Here is a 21,051-nt window from a genome sequence, read left to right on the forward strand (position 1 = left end):
ACGGGGAAGAAAGCATCATGCCTTTTTTATTTTCAATAAAAACATACTTGTAAAGATGGCTGCCGTTGTGGGGTGGGGTGGGGGGGCTCGCTCCTGGGCAGGGCCGGGGGAAGCGAACAGGCTGAGTGCGTTGGTATGGGGGTGACCCTCCCGAGGACCTGCGGGGCGCCCAGGGCTGGGCTGGGTACGTGGCCTGCTCACTTCTGTATGGTTTCTATCGAATACCCCAAAGCCGGCATTTGTGGGGATTCTCGGGCTCCAGTCTTGTCCTTCGGCCCCTCACCCGGCCACCTCTGTCCTGACACAACTGAGAAGAAAGAGGGTGACCAACCTTCCCAGCTTGCCCGGGCCTGGGAGGTTTTCCCAAAATGTGGGACTTCCAGGGTTAAAGCTGGGAAGGTGCCAGGCAGACAGGACACACCAGTCACCTTAACTTGACAAGTGCTCATGGAAATCCTGAGGGACAGCCATCGGCGGGCCACGCTGGAGAGGAGGCGGGTGAGGCCTGTGCCCTGCCCTGCCCACCCCTGGCATAAGCAGGCGCGCAGTGGGCGGCAGCCATCGTGATGTCACTGTCACTGCTGTCAGTAATAGAAGGCTGCCTGCCATCCCGGCTCTGAGTGCTCCCCTGCCCACCAGCCACCCACCTGGTCCCCCCGGGGAGGTGGGTGAGGACTCGGCGGGACACCTCTCGTCTTGTACTCACTCCGGTGCACCCCCGCCTGGCCGGACTCACAGCGGCACACACCAAGGCCAGCCGGGCATGAGGAGGGGTCGGCAGCCCTGTGTGCGAGGCTCTGCCCGCGTGCAGGCACCCTGAGACAAGCACGGAGCAGCTGTCCGCACAGAGCAGGCGGGACCCTCCCCGCACCACGTCCACCTCCACCTCGAATCTGGGGCTTTTGGCCCCTTGTTGCAGCTCTGGCGTCCAGCACAGCCAACGACGACAGCGCCCGGCCGCCTGTCGGACTCGGGCCCGTTCCCTGGGCTGCTCACCTCTGCGCTGCCACGGAGGCGTAGGCACACCGAGTCCCGCACGGACCCAGGCATGTGGCGGAGTGACTGGCCCGCCAGCGGCAGCAGCGGGAAGGCTCCCCTGCGTGGGGAGCTCTGCGCTCGGTTCCCAGTGGTGGCCTCGCGGTGGCCTGGCCTTTGGACACGCTTCCTCGCCCACCCTGCTAGTGACCACCCACTGGGCCACCCACTTGCCCTTTTCTCCCACCCCCCACCCGGCACGAAGCGCCTTTATGCTCTCTCCTCCCTCCTTCCAGCTCTCAGGAAGTACCCAGGGCCCATCCCAGAGCAAGCAGTGCCTCCGAGTGGGGCTCCCGGCTCCTCAGTATCTTCCCTTAATCGGTAGACACCGCCTCTCCAAGCCCCTCTCCTCCCCCCACATCCTATCAAGTGTGTACTTCCCAGTCCCAATGGCCGGCTCATCTCTGGAGTGAGTTTGTCCTGTCAGGACCCTTGACTCCCCCTTCAGGACCTCTCGTCACCCCACCTTCATCTCCACACATGCCTCACGGTCCCCTCACAGTCATCCTTCATGGTTCTTTGCCTCGGACAAGTGGCCAATAAACCCACCAGCAAGTCCTCCCAGCTCGTTCTCCAGGACACAAATCCGTCTGCTTAGCTCGGCTCCCTCCACCCGATCCCCAAGCCACCTCTTCCGCCTGGCCGGCAACGAGGGCCCCTGACCAGCTCTGCCTCACCTCTGCAGCCCCACGGCCTCTCCCACGAAAGCCAGAGGCCGCTTACAGTGTCAGACTGTCCCCGAGGTCAGCACCTGCCCTCCAGTTTCCACACTGCAAAGTAAAGCCGCAGTCCTTACCGCGGCTCACAAGGCCCTTCCGACCTGGCCCCTGCTCCTCCCTCACCCCTGCCCGTCACCCCTCCCCACCCCCACTCCTGCCCTCACATACGCCAGCCCCTGCCCACTGCAGGTCCCCACAGCCTCTCTCCCCGGCTGTGCTTGCTTCCGCACCCGTCAGTCTGTTCTAGCGCCTCGGTTTGCTTCCACTCCAGTCCTCCTCTGTGGCTGGCCCAAGAAATGTTTGTAGGCTTGATGAATGAATGAATGGTGAGTTCCACATTTAACATGCAGCATGAAGAAAAGAATCTAGCATTTTATTTCACATAACTTCAGAACCTCCACCTCACTGAGTGTGGGGGGCAGGGGAGTCGGAAAACGTGAATTTGCAAATTGATGGTGTTTGGGTCTCTGCTGACTCAGCGAGTCCCTCTTGGGTAGGTTCTCAGTCCCTGAGCCGTCTTCCAGGGGCGCTCCTGGGCAGGTGTCTGGCCATCGGGGAGCAGGGCTCAGGCCGCACGGTGTCACCAGGGTCCTGGCAGGTCTCGGCTGCTTCCCAGCCAGGCGACTGCAGGGCTGTGCCTCGGCCCTTCTGGCCTCTGAGGGTGGCCCCGTAGCTCCAGTTGCCAGTGTCCTGGCGTGGCAGTCTCTCTCTCTCGGGACCATAGGCTCTGCCCAGCTTCTTGTTCTCTCAGCACCAGCCATGGGGACTATGGAATCTGCACCCCCATGCAGGCCGGAAAGGGCGGCCCGAGCCGGGGTGCAGGCTCCCGAGGGCGGCCCCTGCCCCTGCCCCTGCCCAGGTGCCCAGGGCTGCAGGCCCCTCTCCTGGAGGTGTGTGTGTCCCGTGTTCTGGGGCCCATCTGGGCATTTCCACTGCATCCTCACCTGGGAGGGAAGGTGAACACCCGCCTGGCCTCAGCCCTGCCCTATGCGTGCCCCCGTTTTCTTTTGCCAACAACCCCCCAGGGTCCAGAAGAGGTGGGCTCTCTGCTCCCTCATCCTGTCTGACCAGACCTTTCCCTACATCGGAAACCCCTCCTGCCCCACGCTGTCCGTGGAGCTAGGCTGGGAAATGGGGTTCCCCAGGGAATAAAGAACATAACTGTTTATTATCCTCAAAATGCTACCCCCATTACAAACACAAGGATGCATGCGCACCAGTGAAGAGCAGACAGTAGCGGGGCGCACCATGTGGAGGAGGTTTCCCGCGCTCATTCAGAGAAGCGTGGGGAGCCTCGAGCCGGGAGGCAGCGCGGGCAGCGCAGGAGGCGGTGCCGAGAGCCTGATCGCCGTGCGAGCTGTGATTTCATCTCAGCAAAACCCCAGCTGCCACGTGGCCTCGAGGTCAGGAGAAGGTATGGCTGCTGTGTCGGGGGCTCAGCAGCGCAGGGCACCGAGGGGCAGCGAGGACTCCGGCAAGGCGAGCTCTGACTCGTGTTCTGACCCCTCTCCGTGCTCCGCACCAGGCAGACATTTCTTTCACTCTTAACTGAAGTGCCGGGACAGAGGAGACACCACCTCGTTTTGCAGTCGATAAAACAGAGGCATAGCAAGGTTAAGTGAGTGACTTGTCCGTGGCCAGAGAGCGGATCCGTCGTTAAGTCCAGAATGGACCTGGCTGTGGGGCCTGGGGTTATGTCCCCACCTGCCCCCTACTCAGCCCTCCCACCCAGGCTGAGCGGCCGCCTCTGGGCACACCCTGGGTCTGGCACTGGCCCAATCCCCCTCTGCAGAGCCCCCCACACCCCTCGCCCCCAGCTGGGCAGCGTGATTGTCCTCACCTGGAGTGTTTCTGTCCTTCAGCTTGATTGCTGGCTGCCTCCTTCCTTTTCCAAGAGGCCACTTGAAGGAGCGGAAATCAGGGCGTCTGCCAGGCAGCCCCGGGGGCCCCTTCTCCGCTGGCCTGCATGCGGGCCTGTCTGACTGCGTAATTAAAGAGCCAGCTATTTGTTCAGCCACATCGGAGGCGTTTGTCCCGTGGACCCTGCAAGGAAGGCCTCCCGCCTGACCTCAGCTTCCCTGGGCTGTAAGGAATCAGGATGGTGGGGGGCTGGAGGGACCAGCCCGGCCTGAAGTGAGGTCAAGCTGATCAGTGCAGGGGTGCAGGTCGGGGCCCCCAGCCCGGGCCCATGCAGGTGGGGAAGAGGAGTGCACCAGGGAGAGGGGGGCCCCAAAGGGCTAAGAGCACGGCCCCAGGCCTGCGGTGCCCCTGTCTGGTTGAGGGGCACCGGGTAACTCCCACCTCCTCTCGGCCTTGTAAAAGGTGAGGTCGGCCTAAGCGGGTGGCGCGCCAGGCCTCGCAAACCAGCCCAGAGGCAGCAGGGTTCCTGCCAAGAGGCTGTAGGGCAGCTTCCTGCTGGGAAGGCCGAGGTCAGCAGTGGGAACCACACAGAACTGGGGCCTGCGTGCCCCGCCGAACGTTTTCAAGCCAAAGGGCGAAAGTAAAAGCTCGAGCTCATCAAACAAGAGACGCGGTGGGTCCAGCTCAGCCAGCGGCTGCTGCTCCGGGACGTCTGGTCTACGTGGGTCCAGGTGACCTTGCTGGTCGGGTGAGGAGCAAAGGACTCCACCTATCACTAACTGTCAGAATTGGGGGTAGAAAGAACCAGGGCTTTGGAGGCAGGCACCACCGGATTCTAATTTTGCTCTCCCTTTTACTGACTCCTGCAGATACTCACAGAAGCCTCAGTTTCCCCATCTGTAATATGGGGTTAGTAACAGAAGGGCCTACCTCAGGTCACTTTTATGAGGATTGAATGAGGTCAGTGTATCTAGCCTGCCTGACACGCAGTCCACTCTCAGGTGTGGTAGCTATGGTTACAGTTAATTTGGGGCAGGTCTCCATAGGGCTGAGTAATAGGCCCCCAATCTAACAGAGTTCATCGCCAGTCTCTAACTCATAACATTTTATTCTTTCTCATAAAACGATTAAGTGGGAAACTAAATGGGATTTAATTGGTGGGCTATACTATTTTTCAAATAAATGAATTCCCAAAGCCAAGGGGAAGAAAACGCCTTTGTCAGATGAAATGACGCTGGCTCAGTGGAAATTTATGATAGATCAATAAGCAGAGGTCCCCCGGGTGAGGCTACGCGCCCCTGGGTCCGGGTGAAGCTGGATCCCGGGTCTGGGTGAGGCCGTGTGCCCCTGGATCCGGGTGAGGCTGGGTCCCGGGTCCGGGTGAGGCCATGGGCCCCTGGATCTGGGTGAGGCCACGCGACCCTGGGTCTGGGAGAGGCCACGCGCCCCTGGGTCCGGGTGAGGCCACGTGCCCCTGGGTCCGGGGGAAGCTAGATCCCGGGTCCAGGCGAGGCCGTGTGCCCCTGGATCCGGGTGAGGCTGGGTCCCGGGCCCGGGAGAGGCCACGCGCCCCTGGGTCCGGGTGAGGCCATGCACCCCTGGGTCCGGGTGAAGCTGAATCCTGGGTCTGGGCGAGGCCGTGTGCCCCTGGATCCGGGTGAAGCCGTGCCCCTGGGTCCGGCCGAGACCAAACCAGAGGGAGTCGGACCTGCATTACCACCATTTGTCCACCATCCAGAGCTGAGGGGTCAGTGCCGACATGTACTCATAAGGAACTGGTGGACATTGATATTGGGTCTCAAAAGAACTGTTGGTCCAGAAAGAAACTCACTACAGACTGATTCATTTGCCTGTCAGCATAACTATTATTGCTCGTCTCACATTCAATTCTTATAAGTATATCTCTAGTGACACATGATTTCGCTCATCTAGGGGAAATGATGAACAACATAGACTGATGAACAAGAACAGAACCAGAAACAAGGAGGCATCGATCGGACTATCGGGCCTCAGAGGGAGGATAGGGGAGGGTGGGGGGAGGGGGGAGAGATCAACCAAAGGTCTTGTGTGCATGCATATGAGCCTAACCAATGGTTAAGTTCAACAGGGGGTTGGGGCATCCATGGGGAGGGCTGTGGGATGGGAATGGGGGGATGAGGACAAATATGTGACACCTTAATCAATAAAGAAATTAAAAAAATAAATAAATAAGCAGAGGTCCCAACAAGAGGGAACTGCCTCAAAAAAGCCCACAGATTTCTCTATCCATGTTCCTGGCACATTTTAGCCAAAAGAGGGCAGAACACAAAAAAGGAGAAGAGAAAATAACATTTATCAAGTGATGCTCTGACTTGGAGTCAGATGGCCTCTGGTCCTAATGCTACTACTAACAGCTGCAGGACCTTAGATAAGTCACTTAACCTTTCGGCCTCCGTTTTTTCACCTGCAAAATGGGAATAATAATAACACCCATCTCATGGGAAGGAGAGCTAAGAGGAGTGAACATAATGTATGTGAAGTGCTATTTTGGTTTCTCTTGAATACCACTCACAAGAGGCTCACTGCTGGCCCTGTCAGCAGGAGGAGCTGGCCAGCCTCTTACTAACAACACCTCAGGGTTCAACTTTCATAAAAACATCGTTTGTTACTAGTCCCAACCACTCCCTTCATTCTTCTTAAGACCATTACTGTCACCCGGCTGGTGTGGCTCAGTGGTTGAGCATCGACCTATGAGCCAGGAGGTGATGGTTCAATTCCCAGTCAGGGCACGTGCCTGGGTTTCGGGCTCGATCCCCAGTGTGGGGGGTGCAGGAAGCAGCCAATCAATGATTCTTTCTCATCATGGATGTTTCTATCGCTTTTTCCTTCTCTGAAGTCAACACAAATATCTTTTTTAAAAGATCATTACTGTCAAGACAGTCTGCCCAATATACATATTTGCACATTAATCCTATGGAAGAGGTATATGAAATGGTTTGCATTGTCCAATTAGTGTCAGAAGCCCTTCAGTCCCAGCCCACGAAAGCGTCTTGGTGGATAACCCTTCTTCTCCGTTCCAGTCCAGACGTGTTTGGCCTGTCCTGGTTTGGAAGCAGAGGTGAGGTGGCTGCGACCACGTGGCCCCAGGTGAGACTCCTTGGGAAGAGACTTCGATGTCAGGCAGCATGACAGGCGACAGAGGTGGGGTACTGTGGAGACGGGACACCCTCGGCTCGTGACGAGCTTGTGGCTCCCGTGGGTCCTGTGGGACTGGCTTCTGAGGGATTGGCGGAAGGAAAAGCCAGACGCGCCCGCAGCTGTGAGCTCCCCGGTGTGGTCCTCCTCAGGTGGCCGCAGTCTTCCTCCTGCAGGTCCGCAGATCCTGGCAGGTCCCCCAAGCACCATCACCGTCCTCCACCTGATGCACTTTCCACCAGCCCCGGGACGGGGAGACCGCTCCATGTACAGATGAGGGAAAAAGAGGTCCAGAGAGGTTAATAACCTGCCCAAGGTCACCCCAGCAGCAAGAGGCGGCCCACTGTGAACGACCTCATGCCTTTGCCGATTGGGGCTCATCCCGCCCTTGGGCATTCAGAATGTAGTATGCACACCGCGAAGCCAACAGGACTCCGTGAGGGAAGGAAAACGGAGTCCGTTCCTTGGCCCCTCTCCAAGCCAATAATGAGTTCTGGCCAGTCTGGATCAGGTGCAATTTGTGGGCCTCTCTCTGCCCTCTGCTGTCAGGGCTGCCCCTGGGACTGGGGGCCGGGGGAGTGGGGGGAGCACGAGTCATTATGCGCAGTGGGTCAGAGCACAGCCCTGGGGTCACGTTCCTGCTCTGCCTCTTACCAGCCGTGTGACCTTGGGCAAGTAGCTTTGCTCTCTAGGCTTCAACATGACATAGAAATAGCAACCGAGAACTTGTATTGAGCGTTTACCCCGTGCCGGGCACGGCTCAAAGCCCTTGCCTCGCATCCTTCCATTCCATGATCTCGGCCACTGGATGAGGAAGAATGTATCACTGTCCCCATTTTACAGATGTGGAACCCTGATGAAACTTCAGAAAACCCTGAGGGGGTGGGGAAAACATATCCACACCAAGTTCAGCTCAGGGCTCCTCGCGGGCCCTCTGCTAGTCCAGGGCTCAGCAGACGTTTCCTGTAAAGGGCCAGATGGTAAGTATTTTAGGTTTTCGGGCCACACGGCCTCAGCTCTTCAACTCTGCCGCCGCAGCACGGAGGCAGCCACAGCCAATGTGTAAATGGTGGGCTGGGTTGTGTCCAACGTAACCTTACAGACTCAGTGGCTGTGGTGGCGTGGGCCATCGTGCTGGCCCCTGACTTAGGGGAACGGCTCCCCCTACTTCTTAGGGCCAATCCCGCCAAACGTCCACCTGCCCTGACTTTCCTTCTCAGTGCCTGAGCCCCACTTGTGGGAGAGACTGACATATGAGGATATGAGGTAACAGAGAAGAGAGGACACAGGGAAATGGGGGGAGGGGGGGGGGCACAGGCCAGGGAACCTGCTGGTCTCCAGCAGCGGCGAGGTGGCGGAGCCCCAGCAGGAACAGCATTTGGTCAGGGTGGCAGGAAAATGGGTCACGGTCTTCCGAAGCAGGGAGGGACACCTGCTGGCGGAACCAAGACCCCCGGTTGTGATGGGGGCAAAGAACAGGTCCGGACAGCAGGAACCATTAGACGGAGGCCCGGTCAAGAGGGCTGAGTTATGGGCTCATCTCCAGTCCTTGGGGGGTGGGGGGTGGGGGGGCGAAGCAAATACAAAGGGAAACTGAGGCAGAAGTCCATTCAAAGAACAGGCGAGAAGATGGGGTCAGAGAAGCTGTGGGTGACTCTGAGCCTTGCCTACTTGTAGGACAGGGCCACGAAGATCCTGGCTGCCTGTGGCAGGGCGGGCTCGGGACCAGCAAGAGCCAGGCCTCCAGGCAAGCCTGGACGGGGAAGAGCAGCCGGGGCCTCCACCTCCACCTGCTTCCATCACCCCCTCTCACAATCCCTGCACAAAAAGAGAATGTCACAGCGCAGTCCTGGCTGGGCCCGCTGGGTAGCTCCAGGAAGACCCGTTGCCTTAATCAAGTCCATTCAGTTCAACAGACATTCATTAAACACGTGCTACATGCCAACCCCTGGGGATAGACAGGACGCACCCCGAGAGCTGTCACGGTTTACAAGTGAGGTCACATATGTGCAACTTCCTGTCACACAAAGGAAAACGCTCACGGAGCGTGACCGAGCGCCACCGGACAGAGGACCCTGCCTGTGGGAAGGCCTCTCAGGGGAGTTTGCTAGCAAATAAGAATGGTCGTTTCTATACTCTCAATACACGGGCCTACTGGTTCCCTGCACGTTTTCACAAGAATGAAGATCTGCCCCATCTTTCTAGAACTCATGCAAAACATTGAAACATCCGAGGACTTTTTCTCCCTGAGAACCATGAAGGTATCAGACTTCCCGGAAAAAAAGAAGAGCCTCTTACTAACCAACATGAAAAAGAGAGAGAGGAATTGCCTCGTGCCCTTCAAGTCCTTCGGAGAGGATGGACTTAAACAAATGTGTGTGCCTCTCACCCAGTGAGCTGAAAGAAAGCCCTGTCCTCTCAATAATTGTACTTCAGCTTTCAGGGGAGTTCAAAGTATTACAAGCTTAGAAGAAACGGTTATCAGGAACTAAACTCTAGCTCTATACACTGGTTTTAAAAAACCCCAGGCTCACAAAGATAATAAAAAATGCATTTAATAGCATGTCATTGTACAGCTTAAAGGTATATCAAGTCTTTCAGTCAGTGCATTACAGGGAGAGAGAAGGGAAACGTCCTTTGTGAATGCACAGTCAGATGTAAGCACGGGCGCGGATCAATCTCGGTGTTCCCACACTATTGAAATCCCGAGTTAGGACACGCCGCTCCGGGCCGGCGCCCTGTGCCAGAGTGGGGGTGTCTGGTCCAGTATGCGATCTACAGTTTTAAATTGAATTGTATACAAGTATTAACAAAAGAATAAAATTTATTATTCACAAAACTGAAGTGGTTATCATAAAGCTTACAAGAAAAGTACAGCCTAGAACGAATGCATTGAAAAACTAGTTTTAAAAATAATAAGACATACTGGACAGTTTTGGAAAATGATATTATTATAAAACAACGGGAGCGATCGGCACAGTTTGACCACCTAATTTCTAAGTGCACTTTGTAATGGTCCTTGCGAGCTGCCACTTTTCCCAGGGTAATGACAAAAAGCTTCGGTCGAGTGTCACTGGCTTATGGTGACGGGGTGTTTTATTTATTGCATCGCCAAGAGTGGATTTTAAGAAAAAACACTACAAAGGTTTCAAAAACCCTATTTATTCTCTATCATCAAAAATAGCAACAGGGGGACTTATACAACTTTTCTGTGAGTACCCACCAGTCTATTTTTTTTTTCTTAAAAAAAATAGAAGTTAGATAAAGAAAAATGATTTGGTTTTTAAAAAATAATGTAAGGAAACACTTAATCAGATAGCCCAAGGAGTCATCAGAAATATGTGTAGCAAGAAAGCTTCGTCGGCGGCCCTCTCCGGCCTCTGCACGTCTGGGACTAAACTAGAAAGAGAATGTACAGTACCAGTATGTTCCCCAGCCTGCCTGATCACATGGTTGTGTTTGGAAACCCATTATTGCTAAACCAGAATGTTGTCGCGGAGAGCCGAGGCGCCGCTCAGAGCGGGTAGAACTGCGAGGCTGCCTCCGAGGACTGGATCTCCACCTGGGCCATCTTGAACCGGGTGCACTGCAGCCACTTGCGGAGGGCCGCCAGGCCGGTGCTGCTCTGGGCCGAGCCGGGCAGCGTCCTCAGGCTGTGGTGGTTGACGTTGTTCTGAATGGCCTGGAGGCGAAGCTGGAGGCCCCCGGATAAGTGCTGTGGAGAAAGGGCGGGGCGTCTCAGTTAGTTCCTTCCTCCTGACGTTCACAGAGGACCCAGGGGGTGCCAGCCTGCACTTGGGCGGGCAGAACTCACGTGGCCCGAGGGCTGTCTGGCCTGAAGAAGGCCAGCTCTCGAATTTGGCAGCGCTCAGGGCGGTGGATGTGAGCCGGTACCATGTTTCTGGAGTCCGCCTGGCCCAAATCCACCCAACGCACGCCGTTCCTAGCTTGACTCATTCGTTGCCACGGGCACTGAAAGCAACGTCAGTGCACGGCTAGCGCCTCTGCGTGCCCCCCGGGAGCTGTGCACCACGTGAGCCTGCTGTGGCCAGGAAGTGCCTGGGCTCGGCAGCCAGGCTCCCCGGGTTCAAGTCCTGGCTCCTCCCTGGACAGCTCTGGAAACAGACTTTTTCAGGCTGTGCTGGCATTTCCTCACCTCGCGGGGTTTTTGTAAGGGTACGTGCATTAACGGAGGGTTCAGAACAGAGCTCGGCACATGGTGAGTGCTTACTACACTCGAGTCGTGCGTATAACCTCTCTGCTCTCACGTTAACTCACATGAAGAACGGAGGCTGCCAGCTTTTCTTATGTCTCCTAGCTTTTCATCAAGTTCCGTGGGCCTCCTCTTAGCAGTCCATCCACATCAAATTGCCACGAATTATCACCCAGTGGGGGAGGGGCAACCTGGAAGTCCAGGCACTTTTCCCATAAGGACGAGGACTGGGGTGAGGTTTCATCCACCAGCGGCACAGATAGGACCACCCCATGAGTCGGGACTCAGCCTGCAGCCGCTGCATTTCTCTCTTGGTGCCTGGGTACCTTGACATCACCCCTCCTTCTTCCAGCATCCCTCCCCAACTCTGAGAAGGCTCTGTCTCCCCCCCCCCCCCCCCGGCCCCACCCCAGCTCCCAGTGCCATAACGGGGCCCAGTTGTGGGTGGAGCGGGTGGCCAGCTTCGGTAACTCAATGTCAAGCCCCAATAACTTTGCTCACTAGTCATGGAGGGTCTCTGGCCCTGCGATAACAATGCACCACTCACGGCAGGGACTGCAGCAGGAAATGCGCTCCTTCAGGGCTGCCCCTCCCGCTGCCGGGCCCTGTCTGAGCCCCTCCTCCTTCTGGTCCTGGGTTTCCTCTTGTGTAAGATGAGGGGTGGGACAGGTTCCTGCTAGCTCAGTTCTGTCCTTCGTTCAACGCTATTCTTTCTTAATAGAATTCTTCCCATCACAGAATGACAATGTTAGCGACCAGGAAATGGCACTGGGCATGCTGGGACCAGACCCCACGGGCACCCTCTGAAGGCAGCTTTTCAGCCTGCATTCCAGTCAGTCACTGAGCCTCACCCGGACTCATCCCCCCCTTCCAGCCCCCACCCTCATCAACAGAGGCTCCCGCTGCCACCTGGGCTGCAGGCCTCTCACCTGGCCCACAGGGTCTCCTGTACTAAGGGCCCCCAGGGAGCAGGAGCAGGTAGAACTCATCTTTCTCCACAGTAAGTGGAGCGCGAATGAGCCCTAGGAATGTCAGGCCGTTCTCTGGAGGGAACGGAGCCTGCCTGCAGGGGTGACTCACCTTGATGTTTGACTGGATCATTGGCAACCACATAGGTATCAGCTGTGTGGAGAAACACAGAAGCCTCGTTATGACTATTCCCCCTTCTCCCACATAAGCTTCGACAAGTCGAGGGACAGCAGGGCACACTGAATTCCTTTGACATCACAAAAGGACGTGGGCCCCTGCTGCGGGGTACCCGTTATCAAAAAAGCGTCTTTCTGCCCGGCTGGCGTGGCTCAGTGGTTGAGCATTGACCCATGAACCAGGAGGTCACGGTTCGATTCCAGGTCAGGGCACATGCCCGGGTTGTGGACTTGATCCCCAGTGCGGGGCGTGCAGGTGGCAGCTGATCGGTGATGTTTCTCTCTCATCAATGTTTCTAACTCTCTCTCCCTCTCCCGTCCTCTCTCTGAAATCAATTAAAAAAAAACACATATTTTTTAAAAATTTCGGCCATCCATTACTTATTTTTTAAAAAGCCAGCGTCTTTCTGTGGCCAAGCCATGCTGCGCTGGTGGCATTTGGAGGTCGACAAGCGCCCCCTGAGCGCCTGAAACACACACTTCAGAGCAAGTGACTGACTGTCTCTTGAAAGCTATCGGGCACGGGGAATTAGATGTGTATTTATTTAATTAAATCCTCACTTTCCTGAAACAGGATTCCCTCCATGGGTCTTTAGAATGGAGTCCGAGTAGCAGGGCGACTACCTGTCCGCAGTCGTTAAGCGAACGTCACTGGGAAGCGGTCGGATGCTTCAGGGATGGAAAAAGACAAGGCCTGGAGTGGCCTGGTGTGACGTGGGAGGTGAGACCCCGGGAGTGAGTCGGGCCAGGGTTCGAGAGGGGTGGGTGCACAGGCAGGTGGGCGGAGAGGAGGCCCTGAGAGCGCAGGCGGCTGGGGTGCCGGCCCCCCTGCTGCCTCGGATTGCCCTCCCCAGGAGGTCCGGGGTGCCCGGGCTGTCGGCTCTGCTCTCTCGGCCACGTTTCCGCCCTCGGAACAGAAGTGAACATCCGTGGCCCGGCAAGTCCGGATGTCGGGGACAGGACGCAGCTTTTCTGAAAGTGTGCTCCGCAGAACTCAAGCTCGGTGGGATTTAAACCAGGAAGGGGGCTATGACCCCATACGTTTGAGAACGCTGGTTTATTTGTTTTAATACGCTTATAAGCATCTTATCATCTCCCCCAATGTGACTTCCCACGGATCGAATTGTGTCCCCTCAAACAGATACTGCAATCCTTACCCACTCAGCCTCCGATGTGGCCTTATCTAGAAATGGGGTCACTGCAGATGGAATTAGTTAAGATGAGGTCATTCTAGAGTAGGGGGGCTCCTAATCCAATAGGACTGGTGTCCTGATGCAAAGGGGAAATTTGGACACAGATTCGGGAGAATGCTGTGTGAGTCGAAGGCAGAGATCTACAGGCCACAAAACACCGAAGACCCCAGCAACCCACCAGGAGCCCAGGGAGAGGCCCGCACGATCCTCCCTGGCCTCAGAAGGAACCGCCCTGCTGCTGCCTAGTGGCCTACTCCCGGCCTCCAGAAGGGGGAGACAGGCATGTCTGTCATTTACGCCATCCATCTGTCATGCCCTGTGACAGCAGCCCTGGCAAAGTCATGCAAGAGCACCCCAGGAAGCAAAGCCCGGGGCGGGCGTGTGCAGAGAGGTGTGGAGGCAGGAGGGGCCCACGTGAGGCCGAAGGTGTGGTTCTCAAGAGAGGGCCAGGAGAAACCAGCTTAGAAAAGCAGAGGGGAGGCCTGGCATCATTGGCCACAGAGGAGCTGGGAAGCCACGTGAGGAGATTGGATCTTACTCCAAGTTCAGTACAACTGCTGAAGAGGGGCCCCCTCTCCGCGAGCAGACTATGCTCCAGAAAGATGACTGTGGCGCGGTCTGCAGACGAGGGTGCGGGCGGGCATGGAGACTGGAGGCAGGGCCAGTGTGGAGGCGGCCCCCACGGTCCAGGTCAGACCAGGGATGGCTTCTGGGATGGAGACGGATGCTGCCTGCAGGATCACCTGTGAGGGTCTGAGGACGAGTTTGCTCTTTGGAGCGAGGAAAAAGTCAAAGAAAAAGCTGAGGTTTCCAGCCTTGGCAAACTGGAGGACAGCCATGCGCTGAACACAGTGAGAACCAGGAAGAGAGACTTGGGGGTGGGGGAGAGAGTATAAATGACCTTTCTCTTCACTTGTATGGCCATACACTGCTGGTCTCATTTAATTCATCAAAACATTAAAAACATAATAATAACCTGGTGAAGGGATAAAATCCATTTCTCTCTGTGCTTTTGTTCTCAGGGCTAACGCTGGCTGCTGTTTGACTTTCAACCTGCTATTGATGCGCATTAACTTGCTAATTTGACTTCCAGTGATGTGGACTTCTAAACACAGTGCTCATGTTGCAGCAGCTAATGTTCAGTTTCTAACATAAATATTGTGTTTAGAAATGGGGTTGGTGTGTCCCAAAAGATGTCATTGGACTAAAATGCAACATATTAGGAAGTCACATCCTCTCCCGAACTCCCCCTGCCACCAACACTCATAACAAACTGTAGGATTACACACGTTGGTGCCAGATAAGGCCGTGTGCTCAGACAGTCTTGACTGGAAAAAATAAACTAGTAAAGCCGCTTCCTCCTGGCGTCCGTACAGCAAGAACCAAACCCTGCGGTCCTCAGGTCTATAGACTTTTATTGACTCTTGGCCTATCTGATGTGGCAGCAGGCCCATATGCCTCTTGATATTTGGGGAATACTTGAACTAGCCCCTTGTTAAGAATCCCAAGGGACAGGGAGGGTAGGAGCCAGGGAATGCTGAGTACTCAGACCCCGGGGGACACTGCTCCCACTGCTGTCTCTGTCTGAGGCAATCAAGGGGAATAGTGAGGTTGGTTTTAGTAGGTTTTTTTTTTTTTTTTATTTCCCCATTGAGGTAACATGTGGCCATAAGATTCTAAAGTATACCTACAAGGGACCTTCGGGTTTGTGATTGGTAAGTCACATGACTAACGACTTCAGGTTAAATCTCATTATTATTGAGAGTGTTATATAACCCAGCAGTCATCCTATTTCAGGAATGCTAATTTGACTTATTGAATAGCATTCATTTCAGTTCCCTTTTGCTAGTGGCTCCTACAAAGCTGTCAGTAAGAATTAGGTGTAATTTATTTTAGGCTCTGTAATGTTATAATAAAGTTGTTTGGGTTTTTTTGTTTGTTTGTTTTTTCTTCTCCAGAAGCATTATCTGGAAAACTAAAGGACAGTTGAAAAAAAAGGTTGTTTTTCATCATAATGAAAGTGATCCCTTTTCTCTTATCTTGGTTTATGCTACAGGATAAGTTGAAGACGCCCTGCTTGGCTGAATGTATTCATTTCACTCCATGCTTTTTCCAGTCCTCAAAATTAAAATTAGTTGTGAGACGCTCTCTTTCAGTAACGATGGAATAACAAAGACCAGATTCACCCTCCTGCCTGAAACAAGTGGAATGGCAGGTGGAGTGTCTGGAACAATGGTTCTCACACACTGACCATCAGCCATGCTGGGCAGTGATGACGGAGGGAGGGGGAACAAACAAGGTGAGCCCTGCCATCAGCCTCGCCCACGGCCTCCACAGAGTCATCAGGCAGCTGCACAGGGAGGAGAGCCTGGCAGGCTTCCTAAACTGAGGCGATGGAGCCAGATGTCCAGGGAGGCCTTACAGACTTTAGCCACGGTGGAGAGGAGAGAGCTGCACAGAGAGAGACAAAGAGCTCTGAGGATCTGTAAGATCTTCAGAGTCTTCAGCTGAATACCGATCATGTGACAAAACTACTCAAGACTGAAGAAAAAACACCCCAAAATATTAGATGCAAAAATCCCTGCTGATCACTTAGGACCAGCAAACTTGTGTTTCCACTAATTAGAGTAGAAAAATCTTGTAAATCATACAACACCAAGTAGAGTACTAAGGATATTGCCTGAGTAGTGAAGAAATGTTAACCCTAGGCAAAAATGCTGCTCTGATCCCACCTAACCAAGCTTAAAAGCAAGTCTCCAAAGGATAAAACTATTTCTAAGTAATTCAACTATGTCATAGAATATAGTTCAAGAATAATGTTAAGAATGCAAAAATATCAAGCACCCAAGAAAGTCAAATTCAAAATGTCAAGAATTCAATAAAAAATTACTAGACATGCAAAGAAGCAGGAAAATGTGACTCATAATGGAAAGAAAAGTCAAGCAATTAGAAAAGACCCCAAAATGACACATAACAATTAGTAGACAAGGACATTAAAACAGTTATCATAACTATACTTAATACAGTCAGGAAGGTAAAGGAAATACTGAGTATGTCGAGTAGAGGCAAAGAAGAAAAGAGATAAAGAAACATGCTGATACTTCGCCAAATATAATGAAAACTATACATTCACAGATCTAAGAAGCTCAGCAAACCCAAGCACATGAGAAAAACGACACCAAAGTGTTTAATCATCAAATGGTTTAACAACAATGGGAAAGAGAAAAATCTTAAAGGCAGCCAAAGAAAAGACATATGATAGACGGAAGGAAAAAAGTTAAGAATGATACAGATTTCTTGTCAGAAACAATGTAAGAAAGAAGATAGTGGACAAGTGACATCTTTAAAGTATGAGGAATTCAAACCAAGAATTCAAAGCCTAGCAACAATGTCTTTCCGAAGCTCAGGAATCGGTCAGCAGGAGACCTACACAAGAATTAATAAAGGAAGTCATTTGGGCAGAAGGAAGATGAAAGTTTAGCTCTATATAAGGAATGAAGAATACTGAAAATTACAAATAGAAACATGGCAATAATAGCAAATATGTTTTTATTTATTTTTTGAAAGAGAGAGGAAGAGAGAGCGAGCGAGCGAGAGAAAATAGAAACACTGACCAATTGCCTCCTGCAGGTGCCCAGACTGGGAATTGACTCCACAATCTAGATCTGTGCCCTGGCTGGGAATCGAATCAGCAAAGTTTTGGTATACAGGACGACACTCCAGCCAACTTAGCCAGGGCTATAAATAAATATTTTTAAAATTTAATAATAATGTGTGATTTGGTGTATAACACATGTAGAAGTAAAGTTTATGACAAAGCCAGGAGACAGGAAGTGAAAGTATGATATTGTACATTCTTATAGTACACATAGAGTGGTATAGTACTTGAATGTAGATTGTGATAAGTTAAAAATATATATAATAAACTCTACTAAACCATCAAACTAATATGGTAACTAAAAAACACACTTCTGAATAACCCATGGATCAAAAATGAAACCCTAAGGGAAATTAGAAAATATTTTGGACTGAATGGAAATAAGAAGATATCAAAATCTGGAGGAATATAGTTCAAGCAGTACTTAGGAAATTAAGAGCACTAAATACTGATGGTTGAAGAGAAAAAAAAGAGGCTCTCCAATTAATGATTTCAGCTTCTATCTTAAGAAACTAGGGGGATAAAAGAGGGAATTATATCCAAATTTTAATCATTAAAAATTCAATCCAGAAGAAATCAGGAAAAGACAGATTAAGGGACAAAGAACAAATGGGAAATACAGAAAATAAATAGCAAATGATAGATTTAAGCCCAGCAAGATCACAAAACACATACAATTATTTAAAAACCCCAAATTAAAAGAAAGAGATTGTCAGATTAGATTTTTTTAAAAACCCCAACACCCAACTATACACTGCCTATAAAAAGTACACTTTAAACATAAAGATTCAAAGATGTTAAAAGGAAAAGGATGGAAAAAGATATACCATCTTGTAAATATCAAGGTAGCTTTCAGATCAAGAATAATATTACTGAGGATGAAGAGAGCCATTTCATAATTTCAATTCATGAAGACATCATAATCAGAAACATTTATGCTCCTAAAAATAGTATCATAATACATGAAACAAAAATTGGTAGACCCGAAAAGATAAGGAACTCCATAATTATTGCAATATTTCAACATCCCTTTCTCAGTGATTGACAGAATAACTAAACAGAAGGAAGGACATGGAAGGCTTGAACAACACCATCAATAAGCTTGAACCAACTAAAATAGAAAATGACACCCAACAACAGCAGAAGACATTCTTTTCTAGTATACACAGAGCATGTACCAAGAGAGACAATATTCTGGGTCATAAAAAAAGTCTCAATAAATTTAAAATACTTTGAATTATAAAAAGTATGCTGTCTAACCACAAAGAAACTAAATTTAAAATCCATAACAAAAAAATCTCTGGAAAATCCCCAAATATTTGGAAACTAAATAATATACTTCTAAATAACCAATGGGTTTAGGGAAAGTTAGGAAGTATTTAGAACTGAATGAAAAGAAGAACACAACATACAAAATTTGGGGATGCAGCTAAATCAGTGCTAAGAGGGAAATTTATAGCACTAATCACTTATATTAGAAAAAAGGTCTCAAATCAGTGAGCTCCACTTCCACCATAAGAAGCTAGGAGAAAAAGAAAAAATTAAATGTAAAGTAATCAGAAGAAAGAACATAATAAATCATTAAAACAGAAAAAGAAGAGAGAAAATCAATAAAAATAAAATCTGATTACTATGATGTGTGTTTTTTTAAATCAAAAGCTTACTAAAATGGATAAACCTCTTTTCAGACTGAACAACAACAACAAAAATAGAGAAGTCACCAATCACCAACATCAGGAATTTAAAAAGTGGCATAATTACTAATGCTACAGATATTAAAAGTATAATAAGGAAATATTATGAACAACTTCACACCTCTAATATATATATTAGAGGCCCAGTGCATGAATTCATGCATGGGTGGGGTCTGGCCAGCCTGGCCAGGAGAAGGGGACATGGGCGGTTGGCCGGCCTGCCTGCTGGTCAATTTGCTAATATGCAAATTGTTCCCTTGGGAGTTCAACTGACCGGGAGTTCAGCCGCTCACTATGATGTGTGCTGACCACCAGAGGTTGGCGCGGAACAAAGGAAGGCCCCGGTCAGCAGCCAGAAGGCCCTGATCAGCCCTGATCACCGGCCAGGCCTAGGGACTCTACCCGTGCACTGATTTCATGCACCAGTCCTCTAGTATATTGATAAACTTGCTTAAATAGACCTGCTTTCTGATTTAGCTAAACTTTTTCCAGCCCAGTGAAGCACCCCAACTTTTCTTTCAGGTAATTGTCAGCAACACAGTAAATATAAACACAAAGCAGATTATTATTGTAGATCATGCAGGGAGAACAAAGGGTAAAGTATTTAACTGCAGCAGTGTTTGACTATATTCTGCGCAGTGAGAAAACCTGAATTCATTTTCAAGGTCCACCATTTCTTCTTTTCAGTCAAGTTTCTAAACTTTCTAAATCTCCGTTTTATGGCTAATGAAAAGAAAATAGGATTCTATCTCGTCTCCTATCTACCTACACCAGGACTTCTGTGAGGATCAAATGAGATGAGGCATGGCAAAATGCTTCACAGACTTTTGGTTAAAGTGTAAAATGTTTGAACCTGGCTATAAAACAAGTCGTGTTCCTGAGCTGAAGAAACTGCAAGGAGGCTTGTCGCTAGGGAGAGGAAGCCAGGCATTGCTATGTGATGTCATTACCCAGCTCCACAGCGACTGTTTCCTGGCTGGGCTGGGCTGTGGGCCACATTTTGCACCATGGGGTCTCGACAGCATTGGCTGCGATTTGGTGGGGTGTCTCTCTGGGGTGGTGGTGGGGCCTGTGTCCTACTTGGGGGAAGCCGAGTGTTTCTTTTCCAGCGCCAGGTCTGCGATGCCGTTTCTTTGCAAATGGCCAGTAAACATCATGGCAGCTCCTGCCTTGAGCGTCTGCCCCCTGGTTGGAGGGACACTTAGCATATTAGCCTTTTCTATATACAGATTCTAGAAAATGCACACTAACCTATACTGACAGAAAGCAGATCGGGAGTTACCTGGAGATGGGAAGGTGGCGAACAGGGAGTGGTGGAAGAGTAGAATTATAAATGGATATGAGAAAACTTTAGGGAGTGATGAAGATGTTCATTATCTTTATGGTGGTAATGGTTTCGCAGGTGTAATATATGTTAAGACTTATCAAACTGTATACCTTAAATAGGTATAGTTTACTGTATATAAATTATACTTCAATAAAGCTGTGACAAATAAAATCAGGTATGATCATCCATCCAGTGTCAGTCATACAGTTTCTCTATAGAGTTGACTTTTGCTACTATCATTCGAACCAGCTACGTTGCAGTGTTCTAATAACAGTCAAGTTTTCCCCCGAAAATGGGCTGCTTTTCTTCAGCATCATATGAGTTAACTTGACAAGCGTCCTTTATTAAAGAAGGGAGTCAACCAAGGAGCAAAATAGCAAGTTATAAGGTTCCAAACTGATGCACTCAGGGTTGTGGGGGGCTGATGGTGGCTGAGATCATGGAATATTGAGGTTGGGAGTAAAGAAAGAAGTCCTACAGGAAGAGGAAAGACGAAGAGGTGGAATGATAGGAGGGAAAGGAAAAAGGGAAATCAAAAGATAAAGTGAGTGAGAAATCAAGTTCTCCTTTACTCTTTTCCTTTTTTATGCCACTGGTATGTTTCTAATGTCATTGGATAGATGACAAATGCTTAGATTACCTTCATATACTGTCCAATGGTTTAGAATAGTAATATTGGAAACAAAATTAACTTATCTTAGAGAAAAATACCAGCTAACAAGTCAATCACAGACTATTATCCTTCGTTTTCTGGATATCTTGGCAACAGGTGAAGTGAGGGTCGTTTTCAGATCAGCATTCCCAGTAACATTTTAATAGCTTGTGTTGCATGCAATCATGGTCCGACATGTTTAACCCAGTAAGAACAGTACACAGTGGTGGAGCAAGAGAAAAAAATAACATGATAAGCATTTAGTGAAGCCTGAATCCTCCACCCCCAGCTCGGAGTATTAAAATTAAATCACTTTTTTTTCCTCTTCAGAAGATACATCCAAATGAATCCACATGTGCTTTTTAGCAGCAAGAAACTAAC

The 21,051-nt window shown here is 50.7% G+C and overlaps 1 protein-coding gene across 4 annotated transcripts in view; it reads right to left on the bottom strand.

Moving 5' to 3' along the window:
• Positions 1–10,302: 10,302 nt before the first annotated feature.
• Positions 10,303–21,051, bottom strand: part of UNC79 (unc-79 homolog, NALCN channel complex subunit) — a gene marked incomplete at both ends in the record, with an annotated part of 163,937 nt that continues 153,188 nt past the window's right edge. For all 4 annotated transcript variants that reach the window (XM_079768872.1, XM_079768871.1, XM_079768869.1 and 1 more), the window contains 2 exons: positions 10,303–10,503; positions 12,082–12,123. In XM_079768872.1, the coding sequence (XP_079624998.1) occupies positions 10,303–10,503; positions 12,082–12,123 (243 nt within the window). The remainder of the gene's footprint in view (positions 10,504–12,081; positions 12,124–21,051) is intronic.

This window comes from Cnephaeus nilssonii (genome assembly GCF_951640355.1).
Source record: "Cnephaeus nilssonii genome assembly, chromosome: 4".
In the NCBI taxonomy this organism is placed as follows: Eukaryota; Metazoa; Chordata; class Mammalia; order Chiroptera; family Vespertilionidae; genus Cnephaeus; species Cnephaeus nilssonii.